Genomic DNA, 16,826 nt, shown 5'->3' with positions numbered 1-16,826 from the left:
AGAGATACTGGAACATACTTTGAATCATGATGCCTGAAAGTTATAAATATTCTAAAACAACTGTGCCATAAAGTTTGAAAACAAAAGAACTGTAGCTTGCATACAACAGTGTTTTGTGGAATTGTATGGCCATAAAACTTTTAGATGAGCACTATTGTTTTCATGCTGCAGAATCATTAGGAAAATCTCATCCCACCATTATTACTTCAAAGGAAAAGTCAATCTTAGAGAGAGAAAGAGCAGAAGTATTGCTAAATCACTGTAAAGCAATTTCTCAAAGGATCCCTTTTTTTTTTTTGGGCAGACTTTGCAGAAGCACACTGTAAAGCCAGTCAGACACCAAACCCTCTTCTTATAAATATTAAATCATGTTACACTGTAAAATATTTTCATTTTAAGTTTAAATTAAATAACTGTAAGTGTAGCACTGCCCCGATTATGAATAAGTATGGCTAATAAACAGTTCTGCAGGAAAGGGATTCTGTAGTCACAAAGCTTGCCATAACACTGGCCATATTCCTGCCTCTCTTGATGCCTTTGGATTCTTAGTTTGGGGGTTATGAACTGCTCCTTTTACAGGCACTGAGGCTTTGCATGAAGAACAAAACTTCAATCCCGATTTCCCATGACTGCGAGCATCCCCCGCGAGCGGTCCGAGCCCACTGGGGGGCGGTGTTAACCAGGAAGAGCTTTGCTTTCCCAGCGGCTTTCCAACCTATTCCTTACACAACCCAAGTGGCGAGCCCGGTTTTAAACAAATGCCGAAGATTTTTGACACTCTACTAAAGAAAAAGGGAGAAAGACAGCAATTGTTTCTAGGCCACTGAAATTCAAAGTCTAATTTAGAACTAATGTACTGCAGGTTTGCCTTTAAGAATAGACTATAAAAATCTGTAATAAAAGAATAATAGGAATATCTTCTGTCAGATGCCCCTTTCTGACTAGACTGGGCCTTTGTTTTAATGGGCTGCTGCACAGGGCAAGATATGATGGAGAAAAGACCTGTAATAGCAGTGAAGAACTGTGTATATATGAAGTTATGCTGGGAATTTAAACTAGGGTGTAAATTGCAGATTAAATATATTACTGTGACCCTGTGTCACAGACTGGTTCCCCTAATAAATTATTATAGAAAAGAAATGGAAATAGAGAGTGAGGTGTGTAACGCCATCAACAACAGACTTCTGATGAGCTACTTAAATGAAAATCTGAAAACGCATTTTCCACAGTACCGGCATCTATAGGAAGCCATTTCACAGTGAGGGATTTTATAAGAACATAGGAATAAGTCACACCATATAATCTTGTTAGAAATTTCTTCAGAGATGCCTTGATGTGTGGGAATCAATATTGATTATCACTTCCACATTATTAAGTGGATTCCACTGCAGACTTTACATACCTGCTCAGACAAAGAGCTGCTGTATTTTTTTGACATCCTTTTCTTCATGGTTTCTTTTACAGACTTCACCTTTTTGCCCAGAGAGATACGGGAGGCAGAGGGTGATTTGATCACTTCTTTATAAACAAAGTCTCCTTCTTTGCCCTGCAAAATAAAACAGGGCTTAAGCCTTTTAAATAGAAGAGCCACTTTCCTCCTCAGCCAGCAGTTATTGCAGAGATGTCCAGGCAGACACAGGACAGCAGCACACTGTCCTGCTGCCTGCTCCAAATTCACTGCTGAGACCTTGTGCAAACCACTGTAGCAGCCCACTCTTACTTGCTCTTAAGGCCTTATTTGTGAAAGTATTGTGTGTGGATGTGCTGGGGACTCTTAGGATGCCTTTATCCCCTTGAATTTCAGTAAGTATTTGATCTGATAGAAAACCCTACGTTTCAGGCTAAGCCTTTCTAACAGGACAAACAACAGTAGTTGTGGCTCATGTTGTTCAACGCTACAAAGAGTTTTAACAGCAATAAAGGTACCTCTGAGATACTAGCCAAATATATATCTCTGTGTGGTGTGTGTGTGTATATATATATATATATATATATATATATATATATATATGTATGCGGATATCTACATTTGGCTACCTAAATTTACTTTTTATTTTCAGACAGGCATTCTGCTAACCTCTGTGGTTTTACTATTCACCCTAAAAAACCACAACAACAAAAACCAAACACCACAAAAAAAAAAGTACTAAATCCATCATGGTAGGTCAAACTTGCTCTGTTTTTTTTAAGGCACACAACAGGGTAGTGATGAACTAAATTAGCTGGTCCCTATATAGTGGATGACAAAGACCAGCTGCTTTGAATTAATTTAACCTTTTCTACACCAGTTTAAGGTACTGAGCACTTACTTGTATCACAAGTACACAGTTAACATGGATCAGCTGACATTTTACCAAACTTGTATAATTCAGACCTTATTCAGATTGTCCAGGCAGGACATTAAACACAGCCTTATATTCTACCCTGTTCAAGAACCACTGAGCAATGCAGCTCTATTAGATGTTCTCCATTGGCAAGGGTGCACCAAAAATCACAGCACAAAAAAGGACCAAAATCCATCTGGCCAAAGAGATTGACTACTGAGTTTGGTCTCTGATCTGGTTAAGTTTCGCTACAAGAATACAGCAAACCCTAAAATAAATGTACTATATTGTACATTAAAGATTTATCTTTTTTTTCTACATTTACGTATCTTTTCTACTTCATCAATGTTCTTACAAAAAAGTTTCTCTGAAATTCAACTGATACTTCACTTCTGACAATCTTCTGTTTTTCCCCTTAAAAATTGTTCATAATTACAACTTCCTTGGTAATTTTGATATTTTACCAGAAATTAAGGACAGCTTTTTGACTGATATTTTTTTGAAAAAAATGTTCTACTTAATGGACTTAAATGTTTTCCAGAAAAAAACCCCACTTTGATCCGCATATATTGATCTAGTGCACTGCATCTCTTCCACTACTGATGCTCCCAGGGATAAATATAACACGTAGACTTCACACCTTCTTATATTAAAACAAACCTGATCAAAACAAGTATCTATGTTTAAAGATAAACTGTAAGTTCAGAAGTTAATTTGTTTGCTGAGTTGAAAATTGATGACTAAAATAACCACCCACAGATTTAGCAAATTTAGGGGTAATTTATGATGTAAAAAAAATAAGGCAACAAAAAACATGTCCAAAAACCCCAGCTGACATAAAAAAAGCTGGCATACAAAATGGTTGACAATTTAGACTTGATTTAAGTGGACAGGAAAGTTACCAAATCCAATGCTGAAACAGAAAAGCATATATGGGCAAAAGGAAAAAATATGTTTGCAGTTTCATTTGATATAATGTTCTGGCTCATTTCTGTTCTTTTATTTTTGGCCACAGGTCAACCAACAGTAACAGTGGGACCAACATGACTAAAATAAATTGAATTAATTCTCAGGGGAGATGTGTTTTTTTTTAAACACAAGAATGCTCTGAGATCAATTGCACAGCACCCAGCACAATGGGATCTTGGTCTACTACAGAGCTCTGAGATAGAATGACAAAACTAATAATGAACTTCTTACATAATGCCTTCCATGCAAATAATTTGCAGATCTTCAGTAAAGTTAGCCTCATCATTCCAAATACTAAATATTTTTACCAAGGAAATAGAGCAAGCACATGTTTTGCCTTGGGTGATGCTCCGAGGAAGTCAGATGTAAGAACAGCCCACAGATGTGCCCCCAGATCTGTGCTTTGATCACTTGTTCCTACCTCTTTACACATACTGTATATAAATACTTATACACACATACTGTATATAAATACTTATATGCACATGGATATGGGCAGGTATGTTATTCTCAAAGCTAAGGAAGTTTGAGGTTAACAAAGATCCTCTGTTTTCTTGGATTCCCAAACTATTATTACAGACCTAAATTACACTTCAGTCTATTATAACTCTACTGTGCATTTCAATTTATGCTATTTCAAGTCTGCACCTTCTCAAACTCACCATTTGGTCAGAACTGTTTCCAATATGAAGGGAACGATTTGTCAAATCGAAGCCTCCAAAGCTACAGGTTCTCTGCAAAAAACCAAGGGTAGATAGTTTTATCACCATGATTAGCTCACTTAGAACATCTGCAATTTGGAGAACACCAACTGAAATACAAATGTCTGCAAAAATGGAAAGAAAGAAACAAACAAAGGGATGAGAGATTATAAATCAGGAAATCTGTTGCAAGTCTTTTCCAGAGACAACTCCTTGGCCTAAGGTCTGCTGCTGTTGAGTCATCTACTGCCTACTCCTCTTTTTAAAAAGAAAAAAGACTTTTTGGTCTGAGGAAACTGTTGATCTTATGCATCAAGTTTTCCAAGGTGCTGGCAACTCCATCTCTTCACTCTCATCTGCCTTCATAAGTAAGTCCACAGCAGCACTGAAACAGAGAACCACCAATCTTCTAAATCTTTTAAAGCACTGAATAACCTACCTTCTGAATAGCTGCATAGGCTGCATTTCCACTGAAATACAGGGAATCACTGGAAGCCTAGTAGGGTAAGCCCTTGGTAAGAGGAGGGAAAACCCAGCCCAGCTACCCATAAGCATTGTGTCCCTAGAGACTCAGCAAGCCCTGATTCCAGATTAGTCACTTCCAGCTTTTTCTTTAAGAGGTAATAAAACCTGACCAATGACCAACCAGCTGCACAGTACTCAAGCAACTGGCCTTGGCAGAAGTCTCGTGGGGCAATGCAGGGAAATGAAGGTATGGCCATTACAATTAACTTGCACAACTTCAACTCTGGGCTCAGAGCGTGGTTTTGAAGACAGGCAGATGCCTGCTGTAAATATTCTTTTCAGAGTCAGAGCTGAGATAAACAGGAGGCAGAAGATCAACTCTTGTGAACTAAAAGTTCTTAGGGTCTGAACTACCCAACAGAGTAACTACAAAGACACTTTAAGAATCAATTAGGTATTGATTAGGTATTGGCTCAGACCTACAAAGGATTGTGAGTCAGTGAAAACCCACAACCTGAGAACTACCAGCCTACTTCATCTATTAGGAAGAGGCAAGCTGTATAAACTGTGACACTTAATAAACATAAGAATTATGTTTAATTATAAGAATTATAAGAATTCATTCATAAATTATAAGAATTCATTCTTTTAAAGTAAACACTCTTCTTGTTCACCACTTAGAAGCTTTTAAAAGGTTTTAATAGCTTTTAAAAGTTTTTATTTATAGCTTCTTGCTGCTACACCCAACAAACATGGATGACAGTTTTTGTACCCACTACAACTCTAGTGGAACTCAAAGCGAGCTTTGTCTAGGCCCCACACACATTAAAGAGAATGCTGTGATGTAGATTTTTTCTAAGTGGTTTTCTTTCCAGAAGGCAATGTGACTATGGCACAGGTTTTAAAAATTGTTTTTAGAAAACATTTTAGACCAGCCACAAGTAATAAGATCAGTTTCTAAAGCACAGCATGTTTAGCTAGAAGCAATTTGGTCCTTCTGTGAAGAACCATTATAACTAATCCTACAGTGTATGGTAATCCCAGCAATGAAGAGAGGACATCTGGAACTGCTCTGAGCAAACTTGTCCGTCAAACCAGCCAGAGCTCCTCCTAAAGAAGTCTTCTTGGAGAGCAAGACAACTGTTGGTTAAAAGCTTCTGAGTAAATGCACCTTATTAAGGATGCTTGTTGTTTCACTATGGACTTCCCCATACATTTAAAATTTAACTTCCATCTTCAGATTCCAGTAGGGACCCTGGCAATCCTGCAGCAAACAAAAGGTCTGTGGATGAGGAGAGGGATATTCAATGGAATGGCCATGCAATCAAAAGTATTACTCTTCTGGGAGAAAAGAAAAACTGATGCCATTTGAAAATTTCATGCATGTCCAGGCCACTGAAACAAATATAAATGACAAAAATGAATGGCAAGGCAAGACAGAGTGACCAATTCCACTGAATACAGAGGCATTGCAATTTCCCTGAGGTTGCAGCAAACAAACATTAAGCGTTTCTAGGAAGGAGTGGCATTAGTTGAAGCTTGTCAGCTATTTGTGGTTTCAGGAAGTGCATTGAAAAAGTTAGTAAGGGCAGCAGGTCTTTTATCCCATTCACACAAGGCTGGCGAAGCAGCTGACTTAGAAGTTCCTCAACAACAACAAAACACTGTCCATTTATTTAACTGTATCTCTGTGATTAGCAAAGGTCATTGGCAGATAGTGTGATTAGCAGATAGTTTTCATAATGAGATTATTCTGGCGAGACAAGACTAATTTATTAGAAGAACCAAAGAGTTGTTTCTGTCATCTGTATTTACCAAGACAGTTTTAGAGGGTATTTTTCATTACGGGGTATCTCTAGAACATCTCAAGTATTCTTTTTGGTTCAAGATAACCTTATTATTCAACGCACAGAAGGACGAGCAAGGTTTCACCTATCATTGCAATATCCTTATAGGAAATCAGCATCTTCTGAGTACAATGTCTGTAGCAATCAACAGTACCCTGTGAGGGGCAGGGTAAGCAGTCAATGCATAAGAAACAGTAAAGCTGCCAAGAGAGAATGTTCATGGTATTGGGTAGGAAAAAACCCGCTGTATTTTATGGCCAAAGAGCAAAAAGCGAACCATGAAGACTTTGTCACCTCCCACAGGCTATTCAAGAGACCACAGCTGTCACCCTTGTACCTTTTATCAGAAGAAATTAACCAGAGATCTCTCTCAAAAAAAATCTGTTATTTAAGAGGAAAAGCTGTTTCTACTGTATTGTCCACTGGAATATCTTGCTTAATCTTATGGGTGTACTGCTGTTTCCATCCACTAAAATAGGGAACACTGTCATCTAGACAACAGACTAGCCAGCTCAGCTTTGGAGATCTGGCACCAAAGGCAAGTTCCGAGGAAACTCGGAATCATGGTTAACGTAACTGTCAAAACTGGGTCATATAATCAGGAAGCAGCTTTGGATCCCTCTGGAGTGTTCAAATCACTTAAATTGCTCACATGTAAGCACAACTTCCTCTTTTGGTCACCCCTTGTTCCCTTTCTGTAATGCTCTGAGGGAAGGTACCACCTTCATTCTGTGCTAGAAAGAAGGAGCAGTAGTGACAATTCTGGTGGTGGTGAGCAGCAAGCAGGAGGGCAGTGACCACCTAATAAAACTCTCTATCTTTCTGCAGCTATGTACGTGAGGGACAATACTGACTGGGTGAGTGAACTGATGAGATGCAATCTGAGAAGGGAAGGGCCAATTTATGGCAATGACAGCTGAAGAGAAATAGAGCTCAGTTGAGTAACAATACTCTATTACTCTGAAAATCTTGTTCACCTCTTGGTACCCTTTGAAGAGAACACTGACTTCCAAGGCATCACAAAGAATATATTTGTAGCATCTCAAACTTCCTCTGTTCACTGGTGATCTCTACTTCTGCATTAGGTGAATTTAAAAAAGCAGAATTTTGTCACATTCGCTCTCTCTGAGTTATTCTGTACACACAGAAACGGCAGACCCAATAAAACTCTTCTCTGACAAGACTTTATCAAGCTCTTCCCTCATAGCTGCATTGCAGTGCTTAAGATTTTCTAATGGCAAAGAAAGCAGAAGCACTGAATTTTAGTTAAAAGTACAAAGCAGAAAGTGTTCACTGCAACCTCACAGAAACTGGAAGACCACCTTCATGGCAACTCTTTGACTCACAGACTTTTGGTGGATTCTCAAGAGAACCCTTTTAGTACAGCGATCCACTGTGGCAGCCCACTTCCTCTTGGCCTCCTCATCCTCCTCCAGCAGGCATCTCCTCAGGTCCTGCTTGTCGGCCTTGCTCAGGGTCCTGTCAGTAACGGGACGCACCAGCTGTGAGAGGTTGAGGTGACTGTACAGGCTTCTCTCCACCACATAGGTGATATTGAACTCGCTGACAGAGGTGCGCCTTCGTAGCCTTCTGTTTGGGAAGCCACAACCTCCACCCCCTTTCGTTTTGTGCCGCAGTAATTGTAGGTCGCAAGTTGTGGGGGATGCTCCTTTCCTAGCAGGGCGCTGGCAAAGAAAAGCTCTGGAACAGGAATAGTTAGTATCCATTTTCTTCAATCGGATCTGCTTCCTTACACTCTGAATCTCCTCCAGGGACACCAGAAGATGGTGCTTGTGCCTGTTGCTGTCATAAAAGCAAATGCTTTCTGTACTTACCCCATGGCTCAGCGAGCCGAGGCTCTTCTTCATTTCCCCATCTGTCAAGGAGCGGCAAACTTTCTGGGACTTCTCTTCTTCTGGGTAAGAGAAAAATGTCCCAAGTTTCTTGGGAGGCTTGATAAGGCCACGGCTATCAGTTTTGCTGAAGGTCTTCACCAGCTTCCGGTTAGCTCCCCACGTATCAAGACTGCTGGATGAGGGAGAAGTAGTGAGTGAGTCCGAGTCGTCCTCTGGCTGCTTTTCACAGGAGCTGTCAAAGTAGAATTGCTTCTTGTGAACTCCAGAGTAAAGTGCTGATCTGTCATCGAGTATAGGAGAGTTGTCAAGTGAGTGCTCTTCCACACCTACAGGAGACAAAAACAGCGCAACGCTTGTCATTGCTCGTAATTCTCTAAGGTATTTCCCTGTAGAGTCTTAATGTATTTATTCAAGATATCAACCACCTAAATTGGAAGAAAAGTATTTTTGATATAAATTGCTCAGAAGTTATTACTGAGTGAATAAACCTGAAGCAGTTCCTTCCATTTGTGAAGTGAGAATGCTAGGATTAGTTAACAACAGACAGAAGACAACATCCTGTAAGTAAACTCATCATTATTTTAAGTTTCTCTCTTTCATCTGCAGCTAAGACCACAGATGTTCCCACTAACAATCCCTTAAAAGCTGGAGCTGGGATCTGTTTCTCTTGTTTTTCTTCTGATATTTGCATATGATGCTCAGCTCTAGTGAGCTTACAATAAGTCAGAAGTACACCCAGGTATTAAAACCCAAACAAGTACCTCTCAGGTCCAGTTTTCCAATACCTAGTGCTCATGTGGCTGCAGAAAGGAGTATTTTTTGCAGAAAGTTATGGAGCTGAACTCCAGGATGAAATTTAAAGTTCTGGGGTTTTAATGGAGGAAGAAACACCAGTTTTAGTCACACAGAATTTATTTAGCAGATGCAAAAACAAAGAAGTAGGTCAAACTGCAGATGTGCCAATTTCAACAGTGTTCTGGTAATGAAAGAAACACTTAGTTTTCACCAAATTTTTCCAGAAAATATTTCACAGGAATATTTTGCAACATAAGTACTGGACATGGGCAGATAGCCAGGTTTCCTTTTCGGACTGGAGAGAAGGGAATAAATAACTTCAAACTGCAATTCCTTTTAACATTTATCATATAAGAAATTTTTATCTGGTGTTTTTTTTTTTTAAGCAAAGTATAGGCACAGGTTTTAGATGCAGTAACAAGGTTAGAGTTAAAAAAAAAGTACACATCCTCCTCTGTCTCCCTGGCAAATTCCACAGCATTCCTAGCTATGTATCACACGTACACACAAACATGACTGTATTTATTTCTTGCCAAAATAAATGGCTTAATAACGTAACTTTGCCTTCATCTTTGATTGCTTCCACAGTCTTAAAGCAGAGTAAAATTTGAACTGTTATCGAAATACCTACAATTTACTAAACTAGCTCATTCAATAACAAGGGACACCTTTCACAATGACAGATTACCAGCCCTGTATAAGATTCCTGCCTCACCTTCAGTTCACTCTGTTGGCAAAACATATTTGACATACATTTGTTGAAACCTAAGAAGCTATTTTACTATGATAAGGCTCATCATGACATTGAAGGGATAGTGGATCACATCTGACATGCAACTTTCACTCTTTAGAAATTTACTGGGGTAGGTCTGTAGATAGGAGTCTTGTTTTGACACCACTTTCCCTGGACTGTCCAGCTTGCGCTTCTCCCCCTCTACATCTTAATTTGAACAGAAAATAGACATTCTCCTGGGACTGAGTATGTACTGATAAACAATTTTAGTCCACTAAGTAAATATGTTTTTAAACAGCTTGTAAAATATGCATTGTGTGTCAACACTGTAACAGATGTTATTTGGAGTGAGTCCATGACACAAAGCCATAATGACACAGATGCAGATGTGATGCATTTTTAAGTGCTATATAAGAATGGTGCCCAGGAATTAGGAAGTTTCAGTTGTTTGGCTCACTTAAGAGCAGATTAAGACAAAATACATATGGATTCAGACACTGGCAAATTCTAGTGAGTATCAGCTCGGCCAAATGTACATTCATTGTGATAACAGAGTCAGTAATAGAAATGTGGGAGACGAATCTGAGACTAGTGTGCTTTTCTTTAAAACCTACAGGAAGACGTAAGAGAAATTCGGCAAAGTTGTTCTTTGTGAAGAAATTCTTGAGTAGGATTATGCAGCATATTTCTTCAAGGAAACTGCGTGTCAGTTTTCAAAAAAAGTCTACTCTTATACTCTACTGTAAAGGCTGTTGAACATTAATGAATTTATTTAAATTTTACTGATGTATTATAGTTAACTCTCCAAAATCTAGTCACCTATGATTTCACATTACTTCATATTCATAACACAGTTTCAAAGAGCCATAGCAAACAGCTCAAAAACCAATCCAGTCAATTGCAGGTAACTTGGAAGACCAGACAGCAATCCCAAATGTGACCACCCTATTTTTTATCATCTTGCACAGCCCTCTGACATATCCAGTTGGGAATACAGACCTGTATTATGAGAGATTGGGATGGACAATGTTTATGAAGCACTTTTAATTTACCATATGAAAATTTGAGTATCAAATTTCCTGAAAGAAAAGTCACAGATATTTACTGCTAAGCTAGACCTGGCTATTCAGGGTGCCTTCCAGTTATGCAGAAGTTATGCAGAATCCATGTTTTTATTTAGCAATATTTGGTTCTGCTATCAAGTTTTTATAGAGTGAATCAACAATGAAACTCCAAAATTATAGATGAAGTACAAACTCAGAGTTACAGATAATTTAATTAGAGAAGCCTAGAGCTAGAGAAGACAGACAGAAGATGGGAAAAGGAAGGAGAACAAACTTATTTTTTTTAATACAGTTGCTATTTTTTTTAATTCAGTGCTTTTTCTGCAGGGGCAGGGGTGGAAAAACTCTAAGGAAATAACCCTGGAAGGAGTGGCACACTTAAGTGAAAGACTGAGGGAGAAAGGAAATAAGGAGGTAAAGCACTGTAAGAGAGGATACAGAGAGCAAGACAGGTAACATGCTGAAGAGAAAGTCTGGTCCCACTGCAACACGGCATCTGCATGCCCAGCAGTCCCTGAGCTGCCTGCTCCTGTGTCTGCTCCCGTCCCTGGAGCCTCCTCCTGATTGCTCCCTGCAGCTTTTCCCAGACCCCTGGGGAAAGAAGGAGGAGGAAGGACAGGCTTCTCTGAGGGCCATCTTTCCTTAGAGCAGTGGGAAAACAGTCCTACTTTTTTGGTCCCATCTCAAAATCCACATCTTTGTTTCCAATGTATCTGAGCTTTATGCTCAACTATGAGGTGATAAAACCTTTCCAGGCAGAGACAGCTGCCCTTTCCAGAGCTCTAGACAGGCTGTGCCTTTCACACCAGCCAGTAACACCAACCATAACCATAGGAGAGGCAGGTTAGATCACAGATCTGCCAGCAGCTTCCTGCCACATACACAAGATGCACGTGTTCTCCTTAAATGCACCAGGAAAGAATCATCATGCCGCTCAGCTCACTGCAGAGCTGAGGGGAATTGGCATATGATGCCAGGAAGGCCACCAACATAGAGAGGTGCCCACAATTCCAGTGAGGACTCAAGCATAGCTGTGCAGAGAAGCTCCTGAGGATCAGCCTCCATTAATCTGAGATATAATCACACATGCATGCAGGTCATCCGGAGTTAATTCTGTAGCAGTGTTCCCAGGGCCTGAACTCTGCTTTCTTTTCCCCACCCTTCTCCTCCCTTCTCTCTCCCTTTCTGCAGGGAGCAGGGCTCATTTAGAAGCAAAATTGTAGACAGAAACCCCTGGAAGTAGAAGTCACGATGCAGCCTCTATCCCACAAGAAGGTCTGATAGAGGTTCTGTATTTTTGCCACAGGGTGATGCCATGTGGTTCAACTGCACCACCAGCCAGCTGCTACCCCTCCCAAAATGAGCAGGAGCTTCACCTGTGCGCCACCCAAGGCCTGGGAGGAGGGAGCAGTGTGGTAATAGCTCCACTTACCTCCTTGCTGAGCTTGTGGGGCAGCAGGCTGGGATTGTTCCCAGGCTCGTTCCCTCCCCAGCATGGGGCATAAAACATAAGCCAACTTCTAATCTCTTAATGAGGGGCTCTCCAGCACTGCTCTGAGAATACCAGATCAGCAGTAACCACATTCTATGCTGTCACTTTCCTTCTTCTAAAGCCTAAAAATTAAGTAACTTAAGGCATGCACAATAGACAAAGCAGTTGTTCCTACCATCCCTTATGAATACTCCACCCCTCCCTCCCCCAACCCTCCACTTTCTGTCCCCTGTCAAAAGAAACATGTATTCACACAGTTTTAACCACGTTGCTTTTTACCTTCTGTGCTGGGTTTTTTCATTTCTTCAACTCTTATGAGTTTCTTCCTGACTCTGCGAGTAGAATTCACCAGCTTGTGCAACCTCTTAAACTTCACCGACTCCTCTGTTTCATCATCGGATTGTTCTCTTGACTGGCAAAGAAACAAAGGGAATATTAATAAAGCAGAAGTTCCATGGCTTGCTCCTTCAAGTCAAGTTAACCCAGCTCATCTGCTGCGTTGTGTCAATGCAGCTCTGTAACTGGTGTTATATTTTCAGCTCGGGTCAGAGAGAAACATTTAAATTACTGAGAGTTTTCTTGTTTTCTTTTTTTTTTCCTTTTTCTTTTTCTGAAAGCATGACATACCATTTTGATTTCTAAATCTGTGCAATGTAAGATCCTAGGCACCGAAATGCATTCCTGCCCTTGTCTTTCTTCATATGCATTGTGTAATAACTACTTCCACGTCCTCTTCCAGTATGTTTCAGGCAGGGCTCTTTTCCAGGGTTCTTCTTACCATACCAGTTATGCTCCCGTGGTTTAGTCAGTCCCTGGTCTGTCTGGCATCTCAGAACTCGCTATTTAAACCTGGTTATAAACAGCTTTTCCAAACTGAAGCTGTCACTGACGACTTCTCTTTTTTCCCTCCCAGTCTTCCCAGAAAATCAAAAACAGCAGCACAAGAAAGGGATGGGAAGGAAAGGAAGGAGGAGACCTCATCTGCCTCACTCACAGACTGCCACAGCTACAGAATCTTCCCTTCCTCCTCCCTGTTCCTTACACTCCTCCTTAAGGCTCTTGAGGCTCGAATAAAGATGGACAGAGCATTCCTCCAGCACTGACCAAGGGAAAACTCTGACCTTTTCAGATATACAGTGCAGTCCATATTCCCCAGCATCCCGTTTCGTTTTGCATCTGATCCAGTATGCTCAGTTCCAGCTGTTTTCCCTCAAGTATCAAACATTACAGAGACAAAAAAAAATTCCCTTCTCTCCAGCAGCAGTGACACAACAAGCTGAAACAATCCATTCCTTGTGAACGAGAAGACAACTTCGATTTTCGAGCCAGATCCAATGTTCAACGTGCTACTTCCTCTGTTTTAATCAGTTCAGAATGTGGAAGGCGGTGGGGGGAAGGGCAGGGAAAGGAGAGGAGAGGAGGCCAGCAGGGCTCTCCGGCTTGGCCAGGACAGCCCTGGCATCCTGCGCCGCTGCACATTCCTGTGCGCAGCACAGGCTCCAGCTGGAGTGCAGTATGGATCGTATACCTTACTTTGTTTGCACTCATAGTCCCAGCATTCCTAATGGTCAGCTCTCAAAACCCTCATGCAAGTTCCTGTCAGTGCAGCTATCTGGGTTTCCACAGTGTGCTCATCGTCTTTTCTCCTTCTCCTTAATTAAACTTTTAAAAATAAAGATCCCCAAGAGATGCAAGCCAAGTAAAAACAAACAAACAAACAAAAGCTATCCCCTTCTCTTCCCAGCAAAAATTCTGTCTGCTTATTTGGAGGATGAATAAGAGAGGCCAAACATAAAAATGCTTTCTACTTTTGTAGTGAACTTAAATACCAGGATGAGGTACTGAACACAGATGCCATGGGGCAGGACACAATTACCAGCTGCACTGGAATGCTTCCAAAGGCACACACAGTGCCTGACACAGCCAGGGCAGCCCTGAAAACCTACCTCCCAGGCATGCACCTCTCAAGGGCCCCAGAACCACAGCAGAGCAAACTTCAACAAATTTCTGTAAGGGCACTGACCATTACCAGCTTCCCACAAACTTTGCACTACTCCAAAATATGGAAGAATACCAAACTGACCACACATGGCAGTAGGAATTGTCAATACATCATCCAAGAATTGCACAAATGTGTTTACTGTGGTTACAGACTGGCTAGGTAATTAATAAACTTCCTTCGGGAAAAATAGGACTGTAAAGAGTACCAGGGTTGTTTACATGAAGCAAATTAAGCAACTCCGTGACCGTTAATTCAGAGATTATGCCTAGGACAACTTAGTGATATGTCAAACAAGACAGACACATTTAGATAAGATGATGAATGGATTATTCACTGTAATCAAGAAGTTCAGTCAGGACTTCTTGGGCCATTAAGTACATCCTGGCAAGCAACCATCATGCATATTCTTCACTCAGTATATGTTTATTTTAAATGCAATTACTGTAGGGGATTGCTTTACATGATTACTTTTTGTACACCCTCAGTTTGCAATACTACTGTTTTTGAAACTGTGAGCTCTGTAAGACTTAGAGAACAGCTCACACCTGGTCCTCCCACCCAGGATTTCATTGAAGAATAAACAGCTAGTCCTACTTTGCACCACTGATATCTATCTTATAAGGAATTGTTCTCCCTCAGGGTTATGAAGACTCAACAACAACAACAAAGAAAGAGCTTTTAAAACATCTGATATTTGCATTCACAAGTACCACAGCAAGAGCGAGTGTCAAAACAGCCTCAGTGCAAGGTACTGAAATCAAACCTGAGTGGGTGGTACACAGGATGCTCACCATACTTCAAAATAAATAAAGTTCAATCGCAATTAAGTGCCAGCTGCTTTTCCCCAATGCTTCAGGACTCCCAGCACCTTTTTTAATTGGGGTCCTACACAAGCAGTGGCAGATTCTTTCTATTTTCCGTGCTGCACAGGTAGGTGAGAACAGGTCATGCGTTATGGGTAGTTGAAATCCTACTTCCTATCATACCAGGTAGCATGTGACAGAGAAATCTTCTACAGTGAAAAAGAACTGACAACAAGTTTATGCAAAAAGGCCTAAAACTTGTGACTACACCAACGGTGCTGCTCAGGAAACTTTATTGTCAAATAATGCCAATTCCTTGAAAATGAATGCATTTTCTAAAGGTTACTCTTCACTTCCTGTTTTTTAATCAACTTTTTAAGAAAGGCCTTGGAATTATCAAAAGTTTCCACTTTGGCACATGGGAAACAGAGCTTAATTTTCCAGCTCAAGCAATGCTTTCTTTTACAGCTCAAGCAATGCTTTCTTTTACAGCTAATATTAAAGAGAAAACAGAATTGTAAAGCATTCAGGCCATAACCAAGATATTTGGAAATCATTGAAATTCCATGCTTTGACTTCCTCGACCCACTCTACCCTCCCCTCTTTCATGATGACCAAACTGCTTTTTTTGGTAGCTGTCCGTGACTTCAGATGAGAAAATTACCGCAGTGTCCCCAGAGCATGGCAGGCTGGGCAAATGGCTTCCTGGACAGCTCTAGCAGCAAGGCCTTGGCACACGGCTTGGATGCTGCCAGCCCCCTCTTGCTCTCTTCCCCCTTCACAGGCACTGCAGAAGGGCAGACGGGGTCTGTTATGGAGTGGATGAGTCTGCAAGGTGCTCAGCCACAGACAGGCGCTCTGGCACTGGAGGAATCCATGCTGTGCCCTGTCCACCAATGCCTCCGGGCCATGGTGCACGGCTCTTGCACCAGGCCAAGCCTCGGTGTCCTTCATGTGCTGATAAAGCAGCCAGAACTCCTCCAGTCCCCCTGTGCACAGCCAAGGCAGGCCTCTCCCTGTGCCCTCAAGGGGACAACAAACAGATCTGCAGTACTGCAAATAGGAACAACTTAACTTCCACCTCCTCTGCTCCAAATTTTTCCATCCGAAAGCCCATATGGCTCAACTTTTAATTACTTTGGCTAATGCTGTATGTAGTAATTCTGTGGTGAATGCTTAAGTGTTTCATTTCTGGTTTCCAGGGCAACATTACATCAGATTGCAGACAGCTGGCTCCACAGCCCTAAACCATAGCGAATTGGCCAAAGCCGAGGCACAAAACTCGCGCTGGTTGAAAGCGAGTGCAGGGCCCGGCCGGGCTGCCGGGGACCCGGCGCAGCCCGCAGGGCCCCTTGGCAGGGCTGGCTGGGAGGAGCCGCCCTCCCCGCGCCTTGGAGCAAGTGCATCTCGCATCTGCGATGCTCTCACGGCGCGGAATCCCGCCAGCTCGGAGAGCTTGGCTGCACAAACGCGCGAAGGACTGCAGGGAAACGGGGAATATATTAACAGCATCTGAAAATACCGAGAACTGCATGCAGAGGACTGCGGCCACCACGTACCACACGGCTGGAAAACTACAGAGAGGCCAAGGCCCATACCCACTGCTCAGCTTTTCACTGCAAACAAATGTGGTCACAAACAATGAAGATGCTCTCAAATCCAGAAGAAATAAATCCCTTTTGCCACCTCTTGCCTCCCTTCACCTTGGAAAAGTCCCGACTTGTGCACCCCCAAAGGCCACGCTTTGCATCGCCTCGTATGCAAGATCAAAGTAA

At 41.6% G+C, this 16,826-nt stretch overlaps 1 protein-coding gene across 7 annotated transcripts in view; it reads right to left on the bottom strand.

Moving 5' to 3' along the window:
- Positions 1–16,826, bottom strand: part of SASH1 (SAM and SH3 domain containing 1) — a 535,689-nt gene that overhangs the window by 19,219 nt on the left and 499,644 nt on the right. For 4 of the 7 annotated variants that reach the window (XM_041423458.1, XM_041423459.1, XM_041423460.1 and 1 more), the window contains 4 exons: positions 12,526–12,658; positions 7,653–8,488; positions 3,956–4,027; positions 1,403–1,546 (listed from right to left, as the gene is read on the bottom strand). In XM_041423458.1, coding sequence (XP_041279392.1) covers positions 1,403–1,546; positions 3,956–4,027; positions 7,653–8,488; positions 12,526–12,658 — 1,185 coding nt within the window. Of the gene's footprint in view, positions 1–1,402; positions 1,547–3,955; positions 4,028–7,652; positions 8,489–12,525; positions 12,659–12,873; positions 13,282–13,367; positions 13,386–16,826 lie in introns of those variants that run through there. The other 3 variants (XM_041423465.1, XM_041423464.1, XM_041423463.1) reach the window with 3 other exon arrangements.

Source organism: Onychostruthus taczanowskii, unplaced genomic scaffold (assembly GCF_017590055.1).
Source record: "Onychostruthus taczanowskii isolate IOZ18803 unplaced genomic scaffold, ASM1759005v1 scaffold78, whole genome shotgun sequence".
Lineage (NCBI taxonomy): Eukaryota > Metazoa > Chordata > Aves > Passeriformes > Passeridae > Onychostruthus > Onychostruthus taczanowskii.
The sequence above is the reverse complement of the archived record's forward strand: the minus strand, read 5'-3'. Positions and strand labels throughout refer to the sequence as shown.